Genomic DNA, 19,782 nt, shown 5'->3' with positions numbered 1-19,782 from the left:
AAAACCTGATAGCCAATGCATTACGATCTTTGCAAATAAATTTCGTCTAATAAAATTAACTAGAATTCGTGTATTCGTTCTTTCGCCCAAGGAAATTATAGTAAAGGCCATTTCTTCTTCAACTCCAAGACAAAGTTTTTTGTTTTTTTGGGAGGAGGGTTGGATTTTTAAGAAAGGGTGTTGCTTGGACGGGACATGGGTCTGTGGGGAAGGTTCTCTGTGTGTGTGTGATCTTTTGATGAACTAAGCGGAACCCAAATATGTAATATCAATCAAATCTGTGGACGGATATGCATTACGAGGATACATACAATACAATTAGATGATGAAATTGGTTGAAAAAGGAAACAAAAAAGTTCAAAGATGCAACAAAAATCAAATGATATTCTCCCGCATAATACGCGAAACTTTCTAAATCTCTGCCTCACCTTCTGGGGTGTATCTTCCCAATTTGTGTGTGTGCTCTTCTATTTTGGGTTTGTTTTCGTTTTTCATTTTTCACATTTTTTTCTTGGTTTCTTGTTTGGTTTATACATTTGTCGAAAATCCGTAAAATCGCTCCAAAAACTTGTTTTTTTTGTTTTGTATTTACTTCTGTATTTTCTGTCGTTAGCTAATAAAGTTGCTTGTGGTTTTTGTCTCTCTCTGTTTCTATATATATTCTGGTATCTGAGCAGATTGACTTTGATGTAAGAATGTACGATGTACGAGTATCTTTGAGTTAGTCTTAAGTGTATCTAAAGCCAAGCATATCGTTTCCCAAGAGACAAGTCTCTCCCCCGAACAAAAAAGAAAAGAAAACGAAATCAAAGATCTCAAATTAGCATACTAAAAATTACCCCACTGCCTGGCCTAACAACAATGCATAAACCTTGGACACGTTTTTGAATAGTTAGAGAGAGAGAGAGAGGAAGATTGGCGATTGAGACGTGGAAATACTCGACTCTTGCCTCTCGGGTGGAGGTCAAAGGGGGTTTGCTCTTCTTTCTTTACCATGTAGTTTCTTGATGAGTAAACCCCTCCTCGGGTCTCTCCTTATCTACGCCTCTGCAGCTACTCCGAATAGCTAATCTCTCGCCACTTGGCCCGCGCTCTTATCGGGGCTGGCTGCCAATGGCAAGACTTTTTCGTACTTCCATTTATACGTATAAATAAACACAAACCGGCATGCCATCGGCCCCCAAAAGACAAGCGACCAGAAGTCGTCGGGTTTCCAAAGTTTACACAAACATCGACCACCATCCATCCATCCATCCAAAAGACTATCTTTAGGGCTAACACTCGAATGATAAGCCGCGGTATCATTAAATGGTAAAACTGCTCAAATTAAAGCATAAATCGTAGTCTTGGAACGTAATCTGTTTTGGTTTTTTGTTTTGTTTTTTGGTTGTCTTATGCGAGTGCGTAAATAAAGAGTGTCGAATTTTGGTTGCTTCCATGGGTTCTATTTAGGGTTTAGGGTTCCATCAAAACTACAGCATGTACGCGTATGCCATGTTATTTGGTTGGTTCTCCATATGATGGTATTTGGTAATCTGTAATCTGTTCTTTGTTGCCTGCCTGACACCATCACGAACTTCAAATGAACTAACAATCGTTTGCTACTTGTGAGTGCTCTATGCTAACCGATTTGATCTAATGTACGTTTCGATTTTAAGTTATCTTTTAGACTTGTGTTTCCATGGCAGCTATATGGTATTGGCAAGCAAGTTTGATTAAAATTAGCACACGAAATGCAACTACGGAATGTTTCTTAACGATACCGAACATCACTAGAACTCATTGGGAGACTCCGTTGGCTTCATTGCTAACTAACTATTTGATAATGTTAACCAATATCTCAGCTGAAGTTGAAAGGGGAGTGGGTATATTTATACATACAATATATATGGCTGTCCATTCAGTATGTAAGAACATGCTGTGAGATTTTATCTTAATCTCCACCAATTCTGCTTAAGATAATAATAAATTTGCGAATTGTTCTCAATAAATAATAAATACATATTGTTTTATATCGATTTGTATATGCTATCTCGAACAGCACTTGGTTAACATCAGAAGGTATGAAATGTGCAGAAGTGTATAATATTTGTATGTATAATCCCAATCTATGTTGGAGCAGGCTTCCGTCTTTCTTCTATAACTGATTTACGGTTATCTTTTCTCTTTGTTCTAGTGTCAGGCAGGAGTTTTCCCGTTGGATAATTATTAAATATTAAATAAGTTAATTTCGATTGGACAAAAAGGAAGATTTTTTGTGATATTTCAAAACACACACGCGCACACTTACACTCTCACACATACACATGCACACGCTGGTCACTAATACTAATATACAATATAGGCTATACAGAGTTTTTGTTTGTTTTGTTTTGTTTGTCATATAGAATGCAATCCTTAGTTGATCTTGGGTTGGTTTTCTTTAAGTTTTTCTGAAAAAATATGTTGTTTGGTTTTTGTGTTTTGTTTCTTTCTTCTGCTTACGAACTACTTTTATCCCACATTGCTCTAAATATGTTTTTGTTGGTTTGTAAAATATACATACATATACAATATACATATATAGATAGACCCTAGTGTTCAGTTGTAGATATAGAAAAATGTATCTTTTCTCAATTCGGAATAGATATACACATACATATAAGAACTATTCTCGTATCGATCGTAGAACTGCCCGATCAACCGATCGTAATTTACACTTTTGAGTTCGTTTCGAAGGGGGTCTAAATAATAGTGTGTGTGTGTGTTGAGTTTGAGAGTAGAGAACCAAGGAGATTGGCAATGATATGGTATAGATTATAGATCCATAGTTTACGCGGCGAAATCAAAATCCACTGAAGATCATCCGTCTGTCTGAGAGGAACATAATTACAAATGAGTGTGAGAAGAAGTTCGTTCTTCCTTGGGGTTCGTTCCTTTATCGGCGGTGCGAGTGCAGGTTGCTCTCCACCCACTTGTAGAGCGACGTCTGGGAGCGGGCCACCCACTCGACATTGGAGGCCACGCTGCTGAGGGTCATGTTCAGCACGGACATGCCTTGACCCCGGCCAAACCGATGTACCAGCGATTTAAGCTAAGAAAAGAGCAAAAAGTCTTTAGTATATCTATAAAGATTAAAGAGAACTCTAGAGATGCCCTACCTCATCGTAGTCGAACTTTGTGGCTCCGTACTGGGTGATGGCGGAGATCACCTTGGCAAAGCTGATCGTTCCCTGTCCCAGTCGCTTCTCCAGCTCGAACCACTTGGCCTGCAGGAAGCGGCAGGCCATGGCCCCACCTGTGGGCGTGCCAGCAATCGCCTTGAGCACCTGCACCACCTCCTCGGTGGGCAGCATGGTCACGTGCGACAGTAGGCGGTTCTGCAGCCAGGCATCCTTGGTCCTGCCCAAAGCGCGCAGCAATTGCATTCGCTCCACGAATGTCTCCGATGTCCGCTGTAGGGTCACGAAGCGCTCCCAGCAATGCTGCCAATAGATGTACTCCCCAGAGAGAATGGAGCCCGTATAGACCACCTTAAGAACAAGGGAAATTGTTAACTCTACTCCCAGCTATGCTCTGAGCACCACTTACTTCTCTCAGATTGGGCGCTATGGCCGATCCATTGTAATACAGATACTGATTCAACATGTTCTTGGCCTTGGTTATGCTATCAATGTCCTCCCACAGCACCGATGCCAGCAAAACTTCGGGTCGCATCAATCTTTAACGCATAAGGAATCGATCAGAAATATTCTGGTGGTACTCAAAAATATCTTTCCCACCTGGCAGGCACATCGCCCTCATCTGTCCAGCCCACCTTCTCCATAACCGTGGAGATCTTCATCTTGATGAACTCACTGAGCATCAGGAAGCACTCGGAGTACTTGAGTATGCGCCGCCACTTCTCCAGATGCCTCAGAGCCAGAGCCATGGGTCCATAGTGCGTTTCGCTCGGCAGATACTGGATCATGTTCATGGTGATCTCGCAGGGCAGCAGATTGGCATGGCACAGGGTGAAGGCATCGGACAGCAGACCCAAACGATCCTACAGGGACAATTATCTCTCAATTGATGGTCTCTGCGTTGGATGCACTTGGCACTTACCTCGCTGCTGAACCTCTTGGGATTGTTGGATAGCTCCTCGATGAGATTTGCCCAGTTGTCGTCGTTGTAGACCACGCGATAGTAACCATTTTGGATGGCATTCACCTTAATCCACTTGACGTTCTCCGGCACATTGAAGTTGACTGTAAAAAAGGTTCGGGAATTAATGATAGTTGCTCCTGAAATGGCGTTATCTGTCAGCAACTTACTATCCACATTCTGCATCCACAGGGTCTCGCTGACATTGTTGATGTCCGTCACATAGGTGACGGGGAAGATCCATTTCATGTGCGGCGCCGCCTTGTGCTTGCCCTGGGGCGTGGGTGCCACTGTGCTGGGCATGTCGGTGGCATTCAGAGTGGTCTTGTTGTAGTTGTTGCCGTCGTAGGAGTCGTCGTGGATGGCTAGAAAGTCGGCGGGGCGGAAGGGGCGCTGTGATATGGAGACGCTGTTGCCCATTTTCGTGACGGTGAGCAGGGGGAAGCCGGGCTGGTGGGTCCACAGGGTCATCATGTCCTTGATGTTCTTCGAGCCGTTGGCTTTCTTCGTGCAGATGGTCCAGAGATCCGTGGGCTCGGCGGTCTTGAAGCGGTTCACCTTGAGGAAGGAGCCCAGACAGCCCCGGAAGCGATCCTCCCCGATAGCCGTGTGCAGCATCGAGAAGATGGCAGCCGTCTTCTGGACAAAGAAGTCCTCGTTCTTGCCATCGTGGCTGGTGCCGTTCATGATGCTGTCCCAGCCCTGGATGGCGTCGATGTCCAGCGCTGCTGTGGCCATCTTCAGCAGGTACATCTCCCTCAGGGGCCAGCTCTCCTGGAGCGGGGCGAGGGCATGGATGCCGAGATACTGGATAAGCCCCTCCCACAGCCACACGTCCTTGAGCACCTTGCGGGAGGTGATGCCACCGAAGAACTGCCGCACCATGGCCTCGGCAATGCGCAGGGCACTGAACTGGTACTGCTCCGTGGTTATGGAGCTGGGATCCGTGAGGAAGGAGGTCTTGAGCGTAACCAGACCCAGCGAGGAGATCATGTTGCGGTCCAGCGAGGGCAGGGCCACAAAGTCCACTTTGGTCAACGGATAGCTAATGTCCAGCCACGTCTGCAGGTACTCGAGCACATCCCGCGATGTGTGGAGTATAAACGAGGAGCGCACCAGCAGGTCCCGCGGCGCATAGAAGGTGTACGACGGCGCTCGCTTGATGGAGGAGCTCGTCGACTGCGACAGGGAGGTGAGGTTCGTGGGCTTCCCGTTGCCATTGAGGCTCACGGGCAGGGCTGTCGTTGTGGTGGCTGCCGCTGCAATGTGGCTGAGGTTCTGGCGGGGCGTGAGGTTCACGTTGAGCGAGTGCGTCAGGGCAGTGATGTTGCGGACAGGCGGGTTCTTGCTCTTCAGCTGCGTGTAGTTGTTCAGCTGTGCGGACTTCTTGCCTCCAGCACCCGAGCTGTAGGGAGCCGCTGTGGTGGGTATGTACGCGGCCGAGGGCTGCAGGGACTCACGCTGGAAGTCGCTCACCACCCAAGCCACGGCATCGGCGGGCAAGGCAGGAGTCTCAATGAAGTCATCCCGAAGCTGCAGGGAAAAGAGCAAACAGTTAGGATATCCCATGCCATGGATATATTTGTAGACACTCACCAATCCTGTGCCCATGTAGAAGCCCACGTCTTCGGTGGTGTGCACAATGGAGTTGGAGAGACCGATGTGGAAGCGATCGCGGAACACGGATATGCGGAAGGGCGCCCTCACATGCGGCTCGTCGAAGCAGGGGAAGGCCCGTCGTGCGCCATTCGGTCGGAAGACGGTGGCAGCCAGCAATCTGTAAGTAAAAGTTGCAGAAACATTATATTTTTTGCTCAGACAGACACCCATCAATACCCGTACCTTTCCACACCATTGGAGCTCTCGTACTGGTCCACGTAGAAGCCCTCCGGTTCGGGATTCAGCTTCGAGTACCAGCGCAGATTCAAGGTGTAATTGGACTTCTTCTTGAGCTTCTCCTTCACCTCAATGTAGAGCTGCTGGCGCTGCGGAAACTCCAGCACCTTGACAATTTTCAGGGCGTATCCCTTCGGTCCAGGGGTCACAATGGCCTGCAATGGAAGGAAAAAAAACCAATCAATGGATGCACTCAACTCAAATCGCGAATCGGATCCTAATTGGCTTAATTTGAATGCTCTGCTCTGCTGTGCTTACCTTCTCGGTGACGTTGAGGTCCTGGATGTGCAGGACAAGGAAGTTGGTCTCCTTCTCAATGTGCAAATCGATGGTGACTTGGCCTGCAAATCGAGAGCGAGAAGAGGCGGAATGCAAGTCAGACAATCTAATTATAATCGAGGAAAAATTGCACTTTCGACTCCTCACCTTTGACGTCCAGTGTCGTCAGGTTGGGATGAATGGTGACCATGTAGCGCAGGGGTCGGGCACTGGTGGGCAGCATCTTCTCGAGCCAGGGGAAGGGCTCGCCGTTGGTGGCAATCGGATTGAAGGGCTGCGTGTTGTTCTCTTCATCCGTTTCATAGCCGGACACGGTTTTCGTCCCGCAGGAGCAGTCTGAAAGGATAGCCAAAGCGCAAAGTCATTATGGGATCTGGATAAATCATCTTTCTCATCTCCGGGGTATTCTTTTGTGGGATTCGTGGCTAAGTATCTTAAAGCAAATTGCATTATACACAATCAACAAAGAGATAGATAGAGAGTGGGTGTTTGAGGGGTAAAAATCATCTAGGGGGGATCAAAGAAAAGCTAGCAGTCAATCAGTTATATAATTGGATTCGTTTCAAGTCATTAGCACATCTAAAGGGTGGAAACAAAACTCAAGTTTGGGGTATCACAAATGGATTTCTTTCTGGCTGAATGTCGCGATATATGGGGGCATGAAGGCCGATCAATCTTCAGTGGTAAATGAGGGGAACACGAATGAGTCTCGATTCGCACACCGGTTGAAAATGATTGGGAAAACTAATGTATCAAAACCATTGGCAATATTAATTATAAGAAAATCAGCATACAAATCTACAGCATGAACAGAGGTAATAATATTCATACAAAAGCTTCAAAAAAAAAAAAAACATAGCAATTTTGATATAATTCAAAAAATACATATAACCATTTAAATGGGGATATATGGGGTAATTTTTGGGTGGGAATTATTGTTATTGCTAAGAGTTGTATGACATTCAACTTTCATTAGGCGATCAGTCCAAGAACTGAGGCACTATTTGTAAGAAATCAATGTCTTTGAACACTTCCTAGAAAGAGTTTTCTCTGTGGTGTTTTGGCTGCTCTAAGCACAACAGGAAAGCCAACTAACTAAACACATATGTATGTGCATATGTACATATATACATAATTATGTAATTTTAATCATATAAAAAAATATATTTTTTTGCAGCTAGTCAATTAGTGAAGTCTAATGTCATAGCAGCGTAAGAGATGTGTACTTAAAGTCTACTCTTTATGTTACTTAGTTCTTACTCAGCCCTACAACACCATCTTCGAGCTGCTGACACGAGCAGTGCAATTATTAGCAACAAAAACCGATCTAATAGTTATTTTTATTCGAAGAAGATTTATATAAATATTAGGGAGCTCTTACACTAGTGTGACATCACATAAGTATAAGCTACTCATTTATTGTATGTTCGTTGACTATCAGGATAGGTGTAGAGTATGTACAATTTGGAATGTCAAATGATCTGAATTCTCTCAACTTCTCGTCTAGAATGATTCCATCAGTTTAAATATCAAACATCTAGAGATCGTATATACATTACTTAAGAAACTATGGCAATAAAAAGATAACAACATAACTGAAGGAAAAGGAACCACCAAAAGATGATCAATGACATCAACATGCCGAAGGGTTTATATAGAATGTCGTGATTAATTACCAGTTTAGAAGTATTTGGGTATTTGGCATAATTGTTACTCACATTTCAACCAATCAATCAAACAAGCATTTAAGAGAAATATTTCATATTGTTTTGTTCATATATTATGAATATTATACGATTTATTAAAGAACCGTTTCGCATACGAAAACGGAACAAGAGGAGGAGAAACGGAAACAGAAACAGAAACGTCAAATGGGAAAGAATGAAAGGAAACGTAAAACAATACAGATTTTTTGTTTGCTTACAGATGGAGATATAGTTAATATTTATATGCATAATATACGCTTAGATGAGGTACTGTATAGATGTGTAGGAAGGGAGTATCAATACTCTAATTAAAGCTGCGGAAGCGCAAGTTAACTTTACATGTTGATTGATAATTGAGTTCAAAGGGGGTTAGGGCTGGCTTTTAAACCAGACATATGTCTGTCTGTGTACACAACCCCCGCACAAACTCGCCCCTAGGGTTAATGCAATTAGCCCCCCAATGCATTTAGCCCCATTAAGAATGCAACAGAAAGTTTGCATGTGTTTGCACTTTGCATAATTCTGCAATTGAATCCGGGACGGCAGAACCCACCACAACACTCTCCACTCTCCGGTTCCTGGTCGAGGCCTTTGGCGTGGTAGCTTAGGTCGTCATATGATGCACCTGCATGGGAGGAACTGCCAGAGGTCGCTGTCTATTTATACCCGGAATGAAATGGACTCCTCCTTGGTCCCCACTAAATAATATGGTTAAAAGCATATTACATGCCGCAAAAGGAGGTAAGGGCGAAGGCCCTGGAGTTGATTGGACGGCTGGTTTATGGTCCGCAGTGACCGTCAATAGGAGCGGAATTCAATTACAATTTATAGAGATTTATGAGGCCGCAGTGCTTTTATGGAGCCTAAGGTCGAACAGTAAAAGTTGTATGTGTTTAAAAAGGGATCCTTTATTTTCCGACTTTACTTTTCTGACTCGAACTCTTTCGCTTACATTTTCCCCCCTCAGAACTGTCAAATGTTCATAATTCTTTCTCTATATTTATTCAGAAAAGCTCTCCCCTTGCAATTGACTATATTTGTGGCGTAGCGCACTCATGATACAAAAAGGGATAATAGAGTGACGCCAACGAGTAAAATCCGGCCACACAAACCCCATTCTTCCTTTGTTTTGTTGCGGATGGAATGGGAATAAGTACGAAGGGAAAATTCTCGAAAAAAATGGGCAGAACCAAAGGCAAAGAAATGCGATGTGGGGTTTGGGGGTTAAGGGTAAATATGGACGTGGTTCAACCTACCGTTCGACGGTCCAGCGTAGGCAATGATGATGGCCGTCAGGAGGAGGGAGCCGAGCACGATCCCGGCCACCAGGAGAGCCCGACGCTGCGAGCAGACGGCGACTCCAGTGCGCGTCTGGCGGCCCCCACTCGATTCGCCACCTGTCGAAATGTAATTAAAAAACTGAATGAGTGTTGGACAAAAAGTGGGTGTAGCATTACTTAAATATTCATTTAATGGGCATTGCAATTGCTGAAGGAAGCGGGGAACCACGGTACTGTACCCAAGAGAAGGTGCTTACCTGATAGAAATGCACAGTCATCGAGGTCCGGATCATTTGTCATTTCGATGCGCTCGCGACGCCAAATCTTCGAGCCTCTCCGACCACCGCCGACGACCGAAATCTTAACGGGGCCGCTCTCTCTGTGTCGTCCGGCCAATACGCACGCTTATTCGCCCGTGTCCGTAAACGAAATCGTACTCGAACCCGGAAACAGTATCGGATCGGAACCAAATCAAACCGCAAACACACACCGCAAATAATTGTCAGGCTATTTGCTCTGGAAATGGGAAATCACGAACCATTTTTTATGACCAAATCAGGTGGAAACCAAAGAACCCTTTACCAGACCCGTGCGACTGTCCGTGGCAGCAGCCACGTGCCCATCATATTTTATTCAGGCACCCCAGGCACATGCTCTTTCGCTGTTTTTTACACCCTTTAACCAATAAATCGACTGCCAAAAAATGAAGCTCTTCTCAGAAATACATACATAATTTATGCCGTCATCTAGAGGGGCTCCTAGGTCCTACCCATCCTGCTCACTTGGCTGGCTCCGTTGGAGAGCATTTTCTACTTTCCGCTTTCCTCTTTGGGCCTGGCCATCAGAAGCTGACGTCCTTCCGGTTTCGTCTAGTCAGACGTCCGCTATCGTCTGGCACCCGGTCCACAACCGCCTCCGTCGCCCCCTCCTGAGAGCTCGCAGGCAGAGCCGCACCGCACTTTTCGCAATTTTCAATGTCGCATTGAATTAGTGAAAAGCGCTTTCAACGCCCAAAAATCAACCCCCCAAAATGTCTAGCCATCCCTCTTTCTAGTGTCTACATCTCTCTCTCTCTATCATTCTCTATGTTTCGCCGGCTTTTGTATTTTGTATATGTATGTATGTACGAGGGTATGTAATACTAGGAGTAGGAATATCTGCATTTCTGTGTCTGCCTTTGAGGGGCACTTGAGCCTGAAGTTTGTTTCGTGAAGCATCATCCAGACATAATTCGTGGTTAAGGTCTCTGATACCAGAAATGTCTCTGGGAATGAGCCAGAGAACTACGAGGTGATTTGAGGCCTCTGCCAATCAGCAAATTGCAGATAAAGCACAGGCCTTGAATCAGTGGTTGCTATCTGGGGGCTCCTCGAACGGTCAAGCGGAGCGGCTGCAAATTTAGAAATTTCTGTTGCTACTTAGTCTACCATCTGGTAGCAACCAATGGATTTATTAGATTAAGTATTTAATTGGAAAACCAATTTAAGAAGAAAATATATAATTTTCGTAAATTTTACAATGGATCCTAGAGCCTCATTATAAAGTAGTTACGATCCCAGGGATCACAATCCTACGGATCGTGCAGCCATTCAAACGTTCAGAGACTTCATTTACGGTAAATTCTTTGTCCCTAATAATAAACAAGAGAGCTTGCACATGTGTTCATACATACATACATATGTACATACATATATACAAAAGTGATGCCACTTCGGCTTTTTATGTCGGTGAAGCTTACTTATTATAATTTCGTGATATTTTATAAATTCTTGCCCTCTTTTGAAACAGCGTTTTTAGGCGTTTGTAGTAGGAAAGCACAGGCCAGGCTGCGCTAGAATTGTATTTACATGTGTACTATTGTACGCACAAAAGTACAATTAGGCTTCAAGACCAACCCAACAAATGTATTGTTTCGTCTCCCTTTAAACAATTATTAATGTCAATGCCGGCCTAAAAATCCAAGTTGAATAAGTAGAACGTAGTGTGAACATGATTGTAGTGGCAAACAGTGTGTTCTCTCCACGCCTCTCTTTGTTTGCATTCGTGACTGAGGCAACAACAGTACACATTTGTCCCGTTTCCCCACCCACTATATTAAGGCTGGGGAACGCAAGATTCGTGCTAATGCATTTCACAATTCCCTTTTAATTACATATATGTGCATACCCTTCCTGGCAGAGAGTTCCTTACTGATTCACGTGTTTTGGCGATGCAGCAACAAAGTGCACGGCTCTATTCCATATTTTTCAGACGCAAACGCACTAAAAGGCTTCTTGTAAGTTTTTAAAGATTAAGTTTTAAGTTTTCTAGGGGCTATGTACATATATCCAAATTATTTGGACATAAAATCTGTACTTCTACAGATTGTATAATTTCAATGCATCTGCAAGGGTATCAAATGCCTCGACTCACAACACTAGTGTTCCGCTCTCATTTCTATTCAGCATGTATTTGTTTACATTCTCATTTTCCCATTTTCTTATTCGTGCCATTATTGTTGGCGGACAAACAAATGAAATGAGAAAAAACGCAAAAAAAACGAAGGAGCTTAGAGCGGCATTGAGAGAGCGAGAGAGCGTCTGCTTTCTGCTATGTTATGGAAGTTTCCAAAAAGAGAGCCGTCTGGCTCTCTCTCGCGCTGGAATCGGTGTTTTGAAAATGAAAATGTCAAAATGCAAAAAGCTCAACAGCGCGATTTTTCCTCTTTGATGCGTCAACTGCGTGTGTGTATGAGTATGGCAGTATAAGTGAATTTCCTGTTTTGTCTTATGCCGCGTTTTCTTTCCTCGCTCCGAGGCAGAAGCGGCAGCGGCAATTCTCTTTGTATGCGCGCATATATATGTCAATAGTGCGCTTTCCAGTCCTCATCCATGCTTCTTCTTCACTTCTCCCACTCCTGTTCTTGCTTCGCCTTCTACTTCTCACTCTTCCTTTTTGCTTTTTTTCCCAGTTCAGCTGCTCCTTTTTTCCCTTTTCACCGCTTGCTTTGACACTTGACTGAATTGCGGTTCTTTGGCTCTCAGCTGCATTCTCGCTTTCTCGCACTTAGTGACAGGCAGGGGGCGACAGAGCAGAACCGTTCATTATTCCATTTCGCTTTTGTGGGCTCAATTAGTTCTGTTCCTGAGGCGACATTTGAGCACCCCCCTCTCCCGACCGTCTCTCTTTACTTCTCTGCTACTTCTTCTTGTTTCTTATATTCTTCCGATTGTACCTGTGAATATGATGAGCTTGTTGCTGGCTTTGTTGGGTCTGGCATTGGGGTTATTCTAATTGGAATTTCATTGGGAATTCAAATGGCAAATTACGTGTCCTAATTTCATTGATTTCAATAAATACATTTTGTTTTCCCCACACTTTTCACACAAACAAAAAATTACTAATTTACTTTTAATTTACAGCAATTGATTTGTACCGTTATTCACTTTTTTCTTTCTTCTTTCTTTTCGGCAATTTCTTTCTTTCTCTTTCACTCTATAGACACGCACAGCAGCAGGAGCAGCAGCAGCAGCAGAGGGTGGTGTTGAAGGATGGGGATATTGGGGATTTGGGGAAGCACGCGACGCATTCGTTTCGGTGTGGGTGTGTGTGTGGGTATGTGTGTGCTTTTTGCCGAATATTCCTTGCTGTTTCTTTCCTTCTGCCTTTCTTTCCGCCTTCTGTGTGTGGTTCTGTTCCCGTTTTGTCACGCGCTTTTTGTTGCGTTTGAGTGCGCGTACATTTTCCAACTGGATGCTGCCGCTGCTGCTAGCCGCCTGCAGAGCGTCGTCCTCTTAAGCTCAAACCCTGAGAGTAAGTGCGAGAGAGTGCAACCCTAGTGGGTGTTCAGGCGCATGTGTGCTTTCGCTCTCGCGCTCCTCGTGTATGCTTTCGTTCTGGGCTTTTTCTCTCTGAGTACATTTTGCTCACCTGCAAAAATGAAAATGAAATTTCTATGGATCTCCTCCCCGTCCCCCTGCTTCTGCCTTTCTGATGTTTTGAACAGGAGAAAGAGAAGGAATAACAGTGTATCGTAGAGTGTTGCCAGGCAAACGAAAGCCAGCGGTAAATATTGCAACCCTTAAACAGCAGCAGCCCTGCCTCCTGCCCCCTCATTCCTGCTTCCACTGTCAAACAGATATCTTTCCCCCACCGAAAATGCAGTGTTGTTTATCATGTGTTTTCGGGCAAATAGTGTACCATCCATGCCGTTCGACAAATTCGTGGAGTGGGACTATCATTAGAACAGTTCCCGGTCTAAGGGATGGGTTCTGTGCTTTAACATTTCATTTCCGCTCATTTCAGTCTCTGTCACTCTATCTCCTCACTCCCAACCTCCTCCTGCCTTTTGAGATTTACGATGCTTTGATGCTGATGATTCATTGCTATTCCTATTCCGATGATTTCTGCCGCCTCTTCGAGGTAAGAGAGAGTTGCCAAGAGAGCGAGTTCCCTGGTTACTTACTGGGAAAAACAATCAACAAATGGAGCACAAAAGCCGCTGCTGCCTCAACTCAAATGGTAATTCGGTTTTCCTTAAGAACTTTTGCCGGCAAATGAAATCTCATTTCGACTTCTTGAGCTTGAGTTTTCTTTTTCTTTTCCTTTTTTATTTTTGGTCCTTTTTGTTTTGTAAATGCGACAAATTCAGCGGCAAGTCAAAGTTTTCTTTGGATGGATACATATTCACTTTGGCTGGTACTTTTGCAACACACCACCACAGGTCGGTCGCGTTGACTTGCTCGAAAAACTGGGGATGCTCTGCCTCCGCAGCCTCCCCCAGCAACCGCCCCATCACCCCACCACCCCATTCAAGCGGCTTAACTCAATAAATTCTTCGTCACGTTAGTCTAAAGTTTTTCCCTTCTGTGTGAATCGTGTTCATTAGGCAGAACCGCGCCCCATCAAACGCCTACTTTTTGGGCAAGATTAAAGCGTTGATAAATTTTGAATACTCTACCGAGGATACTTCAAGGTGATAATCGCATACGATTTAGAGTCTAGATCAATCCGCACGGATTTTCCTTTAAGAATGAACAGATTTTCATCCCCTAGATGTTGGGAACAATTTTCATGAAAATCCTCAAGCATTTTAAAGAGCTATTCAACTGGAAAAAAGTTGCAAAGAAACTTCCACAAACTTCTTGTACCCAGCCACAGTCCGGGGGCGTTGGGGGAGTTGGAAGAAATAAACTGCATGCGGGGCACATTTCCATTGGGCTCACAGACAAAAGTCGATTCGATGCATACGATGTTGCCTCAATGTTGGTCTTAATTCTGGTCCGATTCGCTGCGTTTCCCTTTTCAACTGTGTCCCCCAAACAAGACCTCATGTTAACCGAGTTACTCAACACCCTGGGCTGCCCCGACTATTGAGTATTTGCTGTCGCATGCAAATTTACTGCCCGCACTTGTGACTTGTCATGTGCCGCACCACTCGCCCCCAGCGCATCGGTCGAGTACGAGTATTTTGTATTGATCCCATATGTGTGGAATTGAAGAAGCATCTCCCTGGAGCCCCTTCCCCGCACAGTCAATGTCGCCCGTTGCCTTGGGACCTTAACTGGTTGTACACACACCAAAGATGGCCACAAGTGTTTGCCGTCCGACAGACTTTTGGGGAAGGGAATGGGGGGGCATGGAAATGGGATTGAGGGGGAGAATGGGGTGCAGTGGCAGCGGCAGCGGCAATGCCCATCGAAATACGGTGGTTAAATAATCGCTGTTTATGAAACAATCAATAAATTTAAGCTGTTACTGCCGCTGCTCTTAATGCCAGTGCCATTGCCACTGCTGTGTGCTATGTGCTGCCTCGTACGTGGCCTGGGGGTAGACTGAGACTGGGAACTGGGACTGGGGGAGGCAGTCAAACCTTGTAATTGCTCGATTAAGGGCTTGTTCGATGCGGTCACTAAATGCGCAAATGTGGCAGAAATCGAAGATTCTCACACAATTAAGGCCTCGCTTTTGGCTTTTGCCACATAAAGTTGCCACAGTTAACAGACATGAGGTGGGAAAACATTTACACTTCACATTTCATGAAAAATCGTATCAACAGTTCTGAAAATTTCATGACCCAGAGTTCATTTATGACAATCTTCAGCTGAACCAGCAGCTTTAGTTTTCTTTCTTTCTATAGGGAAATGGCACTGAGCATTGCTTATTGATACGATTAGTATTCCAATCATGGTCCCCAAATCTCAGGAGCCTTCCTCCTTAAGTCGGCCAGAGAAACCCCCAGCGACTCCTTACCCCTGCATGCGCTTGAAGAACTGGAAATAAATCTCGAATGAATCAACCATATCAATATCTAGGAGTACTCGCATCTTTCCCACACTCTGTTTGATATGGAAATGAGTTATGTTTGCGGGGCGGGGGTGTATATTCGTATTTGCACACTCAATTTGAGGCATTTGCCATGATTAAATTAATTGGCAGACCGTGTTCGAGAGCCACTCGTAGGCCCCATTGCGGGTGCAAACAATGCAAATCGGAAAAGTTCAACTCGAGAGGGTTATCCAGAGAGGGTTAAGGCTGTGTGGAAGGGGTTAAGCAATCGATATGAATGGCAAGGGATTGGCATTGGGATCAACTCAGGCGGATCAAGCCCGAGTTGTTGGCAAACTAATTGTGCAGAAACCGAGCACAGCAGAGCCCCTGGGAGTCACCAGAGCCCCTCAGCTTGGGGCAGCTGTGGGGAAGGATAGGCTGAAAAAATGCTTAGGGGAGGTTGGATACCCTTAACTACCAGCAAAAAGAGGGGTTCAGAAAGGCCTAGGAAGAAAGTAATTGATTGATTACATTTCTGATTGAATTGTTGGAAAGTTATTAAATGTTTTGTAAAGGAATCAATAAACGAAGGCTTACAACAGTTCCTTTTGAGGAACATTCCTTTGTACGATTCCTTTCCTTTGTCAAATTAGGGTGCCATAATTATGGTCCCATATACGTGGAGGCATCTACGGGGATCTTGGAGACGGAGCCTTTCCTCTGGGCGATGGTACATGTAAAACCATAAAAACCAAATGTGCTCGTGGCTGCGGCTGTGGCTTGGCAAGCCTTCAAGTGCCTGGGCCCTCAACAAGTACCAGTAGCAGTGGCAGAAATGAGTGCGAGAAGTGCGAGTAGTGCCAGGAGTACGCAGCGCGGCCCCCAGCAATATTTTCCATTTCCATTTAATTACGCGCCCAGTAGGCGGGTGCCTGTGGCTGGACGGGGGGGATCGTTGTGTGTCCTTTGTAGTTGCATTTAATTGTGTTTTGCCTGCGCCATTTCGCAACAATAAATTGTTGCTCGCACTGACGTTTTGACGGGTTGACTTGGCCTGGCTCGGCTGCGCTTGTCAGTCAGCAAATGTTGCCGTTTTCCATTTTCCATTTGCCATTTGTTTTTCGCCGCCTGCCAGTGCCTGATGCCTCGTGCCACATGCCCCATACCTTCTTCCTGCCACATTCCGAAGCATTTGCTTTGCTTTCCTTTCCGCTCCTTTCCGACTCTTGTGAGTTTGAAGTTGCCTGACCCAAAAACACATTTCATTTCTATGTATCCTTTACTTTCACTCTTCCACGTGGACACAGTGAGAGCAGGGAGGAAGGAGCGTAGCGGGGCGGGGCGAGACTCCCAGCCACTTCAATTGTTTCTTGTGGACCCATTTTATCTCGCTGATGCACTCCCGGATAGGCAGCAGGAATTCTTTATTCGAGTCAAGCCTCCCAGCCTCAAGTGCTCGAGGCGACTGTGTGTGTGTGTGTGTGTGTGGATGCATGGATGGCAGAGCCCCATTCAGGCTGCAATCAACGCAACGCATCCTGCAATTATCAACGTCAGCAGCCGCATCCTTGCTTAACCCTTACATGGGTGTGGCAGCCAGCCCCAAGAATATGCAAACTTCTCGGCAGCTCAAGCAAAGTTTAAAGAACTCTACGCTAGATTTCAGCACTTGCTGGCAGAACTCTGTGAGAGATTTCAGCACTTGTTGGATGGGTTATAAGAGGCGTGTTCTGAGGAAAACATTTCCTTATTATTTTTGCCATATTTGAACAAGAAAACTACAAAACTCTCTTGTAAAGAAAGAACTTCTAGAATGCATTTCCTTCCATCATGTTTTCCCTTATCGAATGGGGGAGAGTGACCTGTGGAAAGGTTAAACCACATTACGTCACAGGTAAACATCTCGTATCCACGTGGCAGCTGTGGCTGCTGCTGCGGCTGTGTGGTGGGGCGTTGAGTCAAGTGGTTACTCCACTTTATGCATCCTTAATTGCTTCGCTGAGGCTGAGGCTGTTGCTGATGCTGAGCCTGAGCCTGAGCCTGACACGAGCACACACGTCCACGTCCTGTTCCCGTGACACTGATTTGCCGCCCCGTGGCTGCGGAGGGGACTGTTGAGAGGGAGCGACCGACTGGCGCCGTTCTTCTGTCCCACTTTGGCCCACGGCATGCCCAAGTGGCAGCGATGTGTCGCCTTGATAAAGTCAACATGATTTGCATATGTTTGTGTTTAACGTGTCGCCAGATACGCATATTGATAGCCAAACCGAGACCCCACGTGCAGCGAGGGGATTGGAGAGGGATAAGTAAAGATTTAAGTATGATTACGATGGATTTAGGGCTGTGAAAGTGGAAACAACAGCAAATGTAGCTATTGAAATGAATGTTCTATAGAGCTTCTCATCAGTTTTATGTTCAAATATAACACAGAACCCTTCCACTCTCTCTCTCTCCCTCTCTCCCTCTCTCTTTATGTCTATCTGTTTAATCGATCCCAGACAAACCCTTCATTTGGCGCATATTATTACCGCAATTGAGGTTCCCCTCCTGGGGTGCCTTTCAGGCCGAAACAAACCCCCAATCGAAAGCTCAAAATTCCTGAAATTGCCGACAGCTTAAAGAGCATGAGGAGACCGAGCAACCATCGACCCCCCAGACAGCCGCCTGTCTGCCTTGTCTTGTTGTTGCCTCTGTCCCTCTGGCCGCCTGTCTGTGGCCTCTTTGCCATCTGGAGCAGGGCGCCGGTTCGGGTGGACATCTGTCAAAGCGGAAAAATATTCAACCCACGTTGCTGCAGGCGATGGCAATATCCAAAGAAGAGATGTAAGAAGAACGAAATAAGAACATTCAAGTCGATATTCGGACTACGCGGATACCTGGTACTTCCATCAGAAGTTCTTACTCAAAGGAACTCATAGCTGCAGGTTTCCAACATTACTGCTGGGACCCTTATGGCTTCCATAAACTCTTCCTCCCACCCCCCAAACCCATCTACCCTTGCACTTTTCAATTTCCAGGGTAAAAAACATCTCGAAAAATCTCGTGCCTAGACCAGTGGGGGGGCAGTGGGACAGGCAAGCAAACACCAAGAGGTGAGGTAGGGACGTTTGCTGACATTCATTTACTTTGCGTTCGCCTGCGGTCTGGCTGGGCGTTCAACGGGGCGTATGAGTGCCGCTTCCTACGGGTTGGATTACAAGGAGGAGGAGGAGGTGGGGGCATGAAGACGGCGAAGACGAGTCGCATTTGTAATGCTTTTGTTTTGCATTTGGCGTAATTAAGAAAACAACTTGATGAATAAATCCCAGAGGGGCACCGCCACGAATTGGCAGGCAAATAGGACAAAAAAAAGAAAAGAAAGGAAAGGGAGGAGGAAAAGGGAGTTTAAATTGCGTGGAGCGTTGGATTATGCACAAGTGCAATTATGCACTTTTCCCCCCTGCTTTGATCATTTGAAGAGGTGTCCCCGCAGGCAATTGCAATGCAGAGGGACATAAAGGACGTAAAGGATAACGGATGGCTGCTAAGATGGGACACTTACCGAAGGTAACGCCATTCGTTTGCTTCTCCTTATCCTTGTCCTTCTCCTTGTCGCTCTTTTCGCCGCCCAACGGCTCCAGCTCGATGCCGTCCGTGGTGGCAACTTTGTAATCCCGCTTCGACATGTTGCCACAACAGAAGCCACAACATAACATTCGACCAATTTTGTAGGCTTGCGGTTTAAGCGGCGCCGTCTTGGATGCTTTCTCTGCTCACACTTCCTGGGGGGAATGGGTTAACGTTGAACGTTGAACGTTGGACGGGGGACACTCCTCTCTCCTCTCTTCCAGGGGAATGTCTGGGGCTTTTCGATTTCGTCTGAAGATATGTTTGTCCAAAAGTAGTCGTTACAAAAGGTTCTCCCAAATTATGGACTTCGAGTATACGTGTGTATATAGAGTAGATATTATGTAGAAGTCTAGCAAGAGGTCGGTGAGTAGATTGTTGATTGTTTTTTGTGTTTTTTGTTTTTTGTTTCTTTCTTTTGATTAAAAATTGGTCCAGTTCCTGGTTTTCTGCACGTGTACGAGTATGTAGGCCGTTCGAGTGGTTCTTGTAGAGACTGTAAAGAGAATTGTGGGTAAATATCTTTAGCTTTAGTTTATCTTTCTCTTGCTGCTGGGATGGCACTCCTCTCCTGTGGCAACAATCGTGGAGAATCAGTGCCATGGCTGCTCCATTTAGCTGAGCAAAAATTAATAAGAAATATT

General features: G+C 45.4%; 1 protein-coding gene across 5 annotated transcripts; it reads right to left on the bottom strand.

Annotated features, from left to right (window-relative positions):
- Positions 1-142: 142 nt before the first annotated feature.
- LOC117896498 (endoplasmic reticulum aminopeptidase 2) lies at positions 143-19,589 on the bottom strand. 5 transcript variants are annotated; one of them, XM_034804845.1, is made up of 13 exons: positions 12,672-13,022; positions 9,541-9,799; positions 9,260-9,400; positions 6,445-6,633; positions 6,277-6,359; positions 5,965-6,173; positions 5,719-5,899; positions 4,293-5,655; positions 4,084-4,226; positions 3,762-4,024; positions 3,571-3,700; positions 3,141-3,512; positions 143-3,073 (listed from the first exon to the last, which is right to left on the bottom strand). In XM_034804845.1, the coding sequence occupies exons 2-13, from the start codon at positions 9,581-9,583 to the stop codon at positions 2,918-2,920; spliced, it is 3,273 nt and encodes a 1,090-aa protein (XP_034660736.1). In that variant the 5' UTR covers positions 9,584-9,799; positions 12,672-13,022; the 3' UTR covers positions 143-2,917. The 5 variants fall into 5 exon arrangements, with proteins under 5 accessions (XP_034660736.1, XP_034660737.1, XP_034660735.1 ...); XM_034804846.1 differs by having other exon boundaries at positions 12,683-13,022; XM_034804844.1 differs by having other exon boundaries at positions 12,699-13,022.
- Positions 19,590-19,782: the final 193 nt, after the last annotated feature.

The sequence above is a fragment of the Drosophila subobscura genome, chromosome O (genome assembly GCF_008121235.1).
Source record: "Drosophila subobscura isolate 14011-0131.10 chromosome O, UCBerk_Dsub_1.0, whole genome shotgun sequence".
NCBI classification, from domain to species: domain Eukaryota; kingdom Metazoa; phylum Arthropoda; class Insecta; order Diptera; family Drosophilidae; genus Drosophila; species Drosophila subobscura.
This window is presented reverse-complemented; position numbering and strand designations above follow the sequence as displayed.